The following is a 7,500-nucleotide window of genomic DNA, read 5'->3' as shown; positions in this document are numbered from 1 at the left end:
ATTTTTTTTTAATCGTGACTCATCGTAGACATTTTTAGAGAGTTACTTCCCTTATATAATAGCGAAAAATGCATTAAAATGGAATAAAAAATGATGGTAATTTTTTTTTAATCGTAGACTCATCGTAGACGCGCGCTAATACCCAGACGGGCTCGATATGAATCATGACTATAAGATACCCGGTTTTGGTTAAACTGCACCGCAAAATGTGGGAGTAGTTAGGAATCTAATTCGAAGGGGACAGACACTCACACAACTACAGTTTTATATATAGATATATACACACAAAATGTGTATATATATATATGTATGTATATATGTATACATATGAATGTGTGTGTTCGCGTGTAGACATACATTCATATATATATATATATATATATATATATTATAGATATATATATTATACTAGCAGTATCGCCCGGCGTTGCTCGGGTTTGTAAGGGAAATAACTATATAACCATTTTTAGAGAGTTACTTCCCTTATAGATGCCAATTCGGGCTTTCTTAGCCATTTCTGTTTTGGTGTCTTCAAGCCATGAAGTCGTGTTCTAAAAGAACGCTGGTCTCCTTGACAACGCATTACGACGTGATTTCTTTACACTCCCTTCCCCCAACTTCACGAGGGAGGGAAGAAGGGGGAGAAGCAAACACAGGTGCAGGTGTGACCATGGACGCCAACTCCGCCGCCATCGACACACGAAAAATTATGCATTAAAATGGAATAAAAAATTATGTTAAATTATTTTTAAAATCGTAGACTCATCGTAGACGCGCGCTAATACTCAGACGGGCTCGATATGAATTACGACTATAAGATACCCGGTTTTGGTTAAACTGCACCGCAAAATGTGGGAGGAGTTAGGAATCTAAATCGTAGGAGACAGACACTCACACAACTACAGTTTTATATATATAGATATATATATATATAAATTAGAAAAAACACCTTATTCTACCAAATATATACGTTTTTATTATTTTTTTGCAATTTACTTAATCTTCGGTATATTAATGTGATTTTAATTTTAATATTTCTATTATATGTAATTTTCTAGATGGTGTAATTTAATTGTTCGTTTTGAATTGATAACAGGGTTTTTTTTCTAATTTATATATATATATTATATTTTGTGAAATTTGATTTAGCATTTCTAAATTGAAGTTTTCCCTGTAAGTTAGGAATAATACTCTCTCAAATAATTATTATAATTATATATATATATATATATATATATATATAGTAGTCTACATTGATTATATATATATATATAACATGCATACATTCACACACACATACACACACACACATGCACATTCATTCGCATATATATATATATATATATATATATATATATATATATATATATACAAATATACGTACAACATAGAAATTATTGAGCTTGAGGTCACAATAAAAATACCTCTGGGTATACTTATATTCGTGTATATTATTACGTTCATGGATGTGCAACCACGTACATACATACATACATACATACATACATACATACATACATACATACGTATGTGTGTGTGCGTGTACGTGCGTGTGCGTGCGTGTGTGTGTGTATATGCGTATATTATATATCATATACTATATATATGTATGTACGTATGTATGTGTTTATGTATGTATATATGCATATATATGTGTCTGTTTATGTGTGTAAGTATCAACAAGAATCACTCATAAATATATCTATTTTATATTATTTCCTATTTCCTTAAGATATTTCCCCCCTCCACCCGTTGTGCTTCATTTTTCACTATTTGACCATTTCTAGTAACTGTCATTTATATTGACCTTCTATAACTTCACATATTATCATTATTTTCTTTTTTCTTCGAAATATGTTCTACACCTCACCTTCTTAATATCTGTTGTTTTGCTGCATTTATTTGTGGGTTGTTTTTCATTTTATCAAATTATCTGTTTAGGATTTCTTTTATTACGTTTGAATATATATATTTTTTACTGGATCTTTAAGCATTTTCACATTATCTGGTGAAATAATTTGATAGACGAGCATGTACTTCATCTTGTAAGACAATTTTGAATAAGTACTTACACAGTCTGCTATTAAAAAATCATTGAATTCTTTTCAATTGTTTATTCTCTTGTCTAACGTTTGTGGTATTTTCCTTACATACGTACAAAAATAGACAGACAGACAGATACGTAGGTAGGTAGGTAGGTAGATAGATAGATAGATAGATAGATAGATAGATAGATAGATAGATAGATAGATAGATAAAGATAAACTTACTTGGAAATGGATGCGTGGCGTTCAACCAAATAATAATATAAATAATATATATATTACATGCATATATGTATATATATATATATATTATATATATATATATATATATATATATATATATATATATATATATACATATGCATATATGGGTACAGGACATCACCAAACAATAAGAAAACAGAAATAATACAAAAACAAATGAGTTCAATACGCAAACAACGAAAGATACAAATGGAATACAGGACAAGTAACGTAAAGAATGACCCTTCGTCAGTTGTCGACTGTCTATCTACTCCCCACTTCGAGCACTGAATGACAATATGAGTCAGACAGACAGACAGATAGATAGATTGATAGTGTTTTTGTGCGCCTACGTGTAAGTGTGTGTGTGTGTGTGTGTGTGTGTGTGTGTGTGTGGTGTGTGTGTGTGTGTGTGTGTGTGCGTGCGCGCGCGTGTATGTATGAGTGTGATCCTAAGGTTGTGTTTTCACTGCTGGGTCCGGCAGCGTTTGACAACTGGTGCTATTATGTTTACGTCCCCTTTACTTATCGGCAAGGGTTTGGTTGAATATACGCCAATCAAATAAATGTAGTCAATTTGTAGAACTAGAAATTTCAAGGAGACGTCTTAAGATGGCTGCAGTCCAATGGCTGAAACAAGAACGTGTGTGTGTGTATTATAGAACACTTTCCCTCTGAGGATAGAAGAGACTGCCAATATAATGCTGGTTGCAGACTGTTTGCAGGGACTTGCACCAACGCATCTATTTTTAAAACAGCTGCAAGTGACTAAAAATTCTTCCTTCTTCTCATGCAACTTTCGATTCTACCTATGATGACCAAAGGACTGAAACAAATAAAAGAATTTATAAATATATACTCTCTTTTTACTCTTTTACGTGTTTCAGTCATTTGACTGTGGCCATGCTGGAGCACCGCCTTTAGTCGAGCAAATCGATCCCAGGATTTATTCTTTGTAAACCTAGTACTTATTCTATCGGTCTCTTTTGCCGAACCGCTAATTTACAGGGACGTACACACACCAGCTTCGGTTGCCAAGCGATGTTGGGGGGACAAACAGAGACACACAAACATACACACACACACACATACATATATATACACCTATATACGACGGGCTTCTTTCAGTTTCCGTCTACAAAACCACTCACAAGGCTTTGGTCGGTCCGAGGCTATAGTAGAAGACACTTGCCCAAGGCGCCACGCAGTGGGACTGAACCCGGAACTATGTGGTTGGTAAGCAAGCTACTTACCACACATCCACTCCTGCGCCTATATATATTATATATATATATATATAATATATATATATAATATGAATGAATGAATATTCCTTTCAAAATGTATAATATTAAATACAGCTATCCTTAAAGAATTTTTCTTATTTACGTATGTATCTGTTAACAATAAATCTCGAAAAGTGTTATCCGAGTAAATACATATTTGATCAACTTAAGCCTTGACAGTTAAGGTAGGAATACGGAAAATGTGCAGAAGCCCATTGGGTAGAATGCACATCCTTTTGACATCATCTGTTTCACTGTTTCGATCTTGGAATAAATTAGGATTGCTCTTGTCTGTTGAATACACAGCCAGTTTCACACTGTAATTCAGTGAGTAGGCAGTTCATTTGAGGCAGTTACTGAAATAGTCATCGTTAAAAATGCTAGGGTTTCATTTAGTTATGTATGCTATGTGTGCTTGTTATATGTCTATGTTATATGTGCTTATTAAGATAAATAAGAATCTCAAAGAATTTTGTTTGTTTTGTTTTTGTGTTTTAGTTCCAGATTGTTTAAAACATGACCTGAAAATGGACTTTCGCAAACTTCCAGATCGCTCACAAGATATGCAAAAACGGAAAGCAAGATACCGGTAAGATGGACAATATAACTTTTATTTAAGGGGTGAGCTGACAGAAACGTTAGCACACCAGGCGAAATGCGTAGCCGTATTTCGTCTGCCGCTACGTTCTGGGTTGAATTTCCGCCGAGGTCGACTAAGCCTTTCATCCTTTTGGGGTCGATAAATTAAGTACCAGCTGCATACTGGGGTCGATTTAATCGATTAGCCTCCTCCCCAAAAATTGCGGGCCTTGTGCGTAGAGGAGAAAAGATTTTCTTTTAAAATGGCGGCAAGCTGGCAGAAACGTTAGCACGACGGGCGAAATGCTTAGCGGTATTTCGTCCGCCGTTGCGTTCTGAGTTCAAATTCCGCCGAGGTTGACTTTGCCTTTCATCCTTTCGGGGTCGATAAATTAAGTACCAGTTATGCACTGGGGTCGATGGAATCGACTTAATCCGTTTGTCTATCCTTATTTGTCCCCTCTGTGTTTAGCCCCTTGTGGGTAGTAAAGAAATAGGTATTTCGTCTGCCGTTACGTTCGGAGTTCAAATTCTGCCGAAGTCGACTTTGCCTTTCATCCTTTCGGAGTCGATAAATTAAGTACCAGTTACGCACTGGGGTCGATATAATCGACTTAATCTGTTTGTCTGTCCTTGTTTGTCCCCTTGTGGGTAGTAAAGAAATAGGTATTTCGTCTGTCTTTACGTTCTGGTTTCAAATTCCTCCGAGGTCGACTTTGCCTTTCATCCTTTCGAGGTCGAAAAATTAAGTACCAGTTGCGTACTGGGTCGTTCTAATCGACTCCCCCACCTCTTCCAAAATTTCGAGTCTTGTGCCTAGAGTAGAAAAGAATATAATTTTTACTTGAAAAAACACACAATCACATTAATGTTTGATTGATCGTTTGGAATGCGGCAGATATGAAGTTCCAATCAGTACTTTCCTATTATCGATTGCCAATTAATTTTTTTTTTTAACGGAAGGATTAGTTTATAAACTATTACAGTCATGAGTAAAGGTGCATGGCTCAGTGGTTAGAGTGTCGAGCTTACGATCGTGAGATTGTGAGTTCGAATCCCAGACCAGGCTGAGTGTTGTATTCTTGAGCAAGACACTTTATTTCACGTTGTTCCAGTTCACTCAGCTGTAGAAATGAGTTGCGACGTCACAGGTGCCAAGCTGTATCGCCCCCTTTGCCTTTCCCTTAGATAACACTGGTGGCATGTAGAGGGGAGGCTGGTATGCATGGGCGACTGCTGGTCTTCCATAAACAACCTTGCCCAGACTTATGCCTGGTGGGGTAACTTTCTAGGTGCAATCCCACGGTCAGTCATGACCGAAGGGGGTCTCAATACAGTCATGAGACGGGTGTAAGAATCGGTCAGTAGACTTTCAGAAATTTCTATCACTACTTAATGGGTAAAGAAAAGGACTAGGAATTGTGCGATTGTTAAATAGTTTATTTATTAGTCCTTTAGTAAAAAACAAATTATAGTAGAAAGAATTATTATTGGCTTCAAACTTTGGCACAAGGCCAGCAACTTTGGGAAAAGGTTAAATCAATTACACTGACACCAGTGTCCAACTAGTACTTATTTCATCGACTCAGAAAAAATAAAAGGCAAAGTCGAACTCGGCAGAAATTGAACTCAGAACGTGAAAACGAACGAAATGTTGCTAAGCATTATTGCCCGGCGTGCTAACGAGTCTAGCAGCTCACGCCCTAGTAGAAGGAATTATTATTGATATCGCAAAGGCAATGATCTGCCAGAATCGTTAGCACGCCTGGCGAAATGCTTAGCGGTATTTCGTCTGTCGCTACGTTCTGAGTTCAAATTCCACCGAGGTCAACTTTGCCTTTCATCCTTTCGGGGTCGATTAAATATCTAGCAATTACGCACTGGGGTCGATGTAATCGACTTAATCCGTTTGTCTGTCCTTGTTTGTCCCCTCTGTGTTTAGCCCCTTGTGGGTAGTAAAGAAATAGGTATTTCGTCTGCCGCTACGTTGTGAGTTCAAATTCCGCCGAGGTCGACTTTGCCTTTCATCTTTTCAGGGTCGATTAAATAAGTACCAGTTAAGCACTGGGGTCGATATAATCGACTTAATCCGTTTGTCTGGCCTTGCTTGTCCCTTCTGTATTTAGCCCCTTGTAGTAAAGAAATAGGTATTTCGTATGCCGCTACGTTCTGAGCTCAAATTCCGCCGAGGTCGACTTTGCCTTTCAATCATTCGGGGTCGATAAATTAAGTACCAATTACGCACTGGGGTCGAGGTAATCGACTTAATCCGTTTGTCTGTCCTTGTTTGTCCTCTCCATGTTTAGCTCCTTGAGGGCAATAACGAAATAGGAATTGTTAGCGTGTCGGACAAAAGGTATAGCATATTTCTTCCGGCTCTTTACATTCTGAGTTCAAATCGCGCCAGGATCAACTTTGTCTTTCAGACCTTTCAGGGCCGATAAAATAAGTGCCAGTCAAGTTTTGCATGCGTTGTCGTCAACTTACCCACCCACTAACAAAATTACTGGCGATGTGTCAAAAATAGGAAGAATTATCGTCATTGTTGGTACCATGGCGGCGAGCTTGTAAAATCGTTTGTGTTTGAGGCAGAGTGCTTAGCGACATATCTTCCGACTCTTTTACTCATTTACTTGTTTCAGTCATTTGACTGTGGCCATGCTGGAGCACCGCCTTTTTTTCTTTTTTTTTAGTCGAGCAAATCGACCCCAGGACTTATTCTTTGTAAGCCTAGTACTTATTCTATCGGTCTCTTTTGCCGAACCGCTAAGTTACGGGGACGTAAACACCAGCATCAGTTGCCAAGTGATGTTGGGGGAGGGGGACAAATACAGACACACAAACGCACACACACACACACACACACATATATACATATATACGACGTGCTTCTTTCTACCAAATCTACACACAAGGCTTTGGTCAGCCCGAGGCTATAGTAGAAGACATTTGCCCAAGGTGCCACGCAGTGGGATTGAACCCGGAACCATGTGGCTGGTAAGCAAGCTACTTACCACACGGCCACTCCTACGCCTATTTACAATATACGTACAAGATTCTTTACAATACAGGTACAAATACTGCAGGGGTTAACGTTGCCTTTAATCCTTTCAGGGTAGATAAAATAATAACCATTTGAGTACTGGGATCGGTGTAAGCGACTTCCCAACCCAAACTTGTTGGTCTTGTGCCTTCAGAAAGACTATCATATAGGGCGGTTGCTGGCAGAATCTTTAGCATGCCGGAAAGAATGTTTAGTGGTATTTCGTCTGGCCCCTTTCTTCATAATTTCAGGTCTTGTACCTAAAACAGAAAGGCTTATTATTGTCACCCTTTACACGATTTTT

General features: G+C 37.8%; 1 protein-coding gene across 1 annotated transcript in view; it reads left to right on the top strand.

The window, feature by feature from the left end:
* Positions 1-7,500, top strand: part of LOC115209827 (pituitary homeobox 2) — a 99,572-nt gene that overhangs the window by 56,538 nt on the left and 35,534 nt on the right. Inside the window, exon 3 of the mRNA XM_029778388.2 lies at positions 4,073-4,163. Coding sequence (XP_029634248.2) covers positions 4,073-4,163 — 91 coding nt within the window. The remainder of the gene's footprint in view (positions 1-4,072; positions 4,164-7,500) is intronic.

The sequence above is a fragment of the Octopus sinensis genome, linkage group LG3 (assembly GCF_006345805.1).
Source record: "Octopus sinensis linkage group LG3, ASM634580v1, whole genome shotgun sequence".
NCBI lineage: Eukaryota > Metazoa > Mollusca > Cephalopoda > Octopoda > Octopodidae > Octopus > Octopus sinensis.
This window is presented reverse-complemented; position numbering and strand designations above follow the sequence as displayed.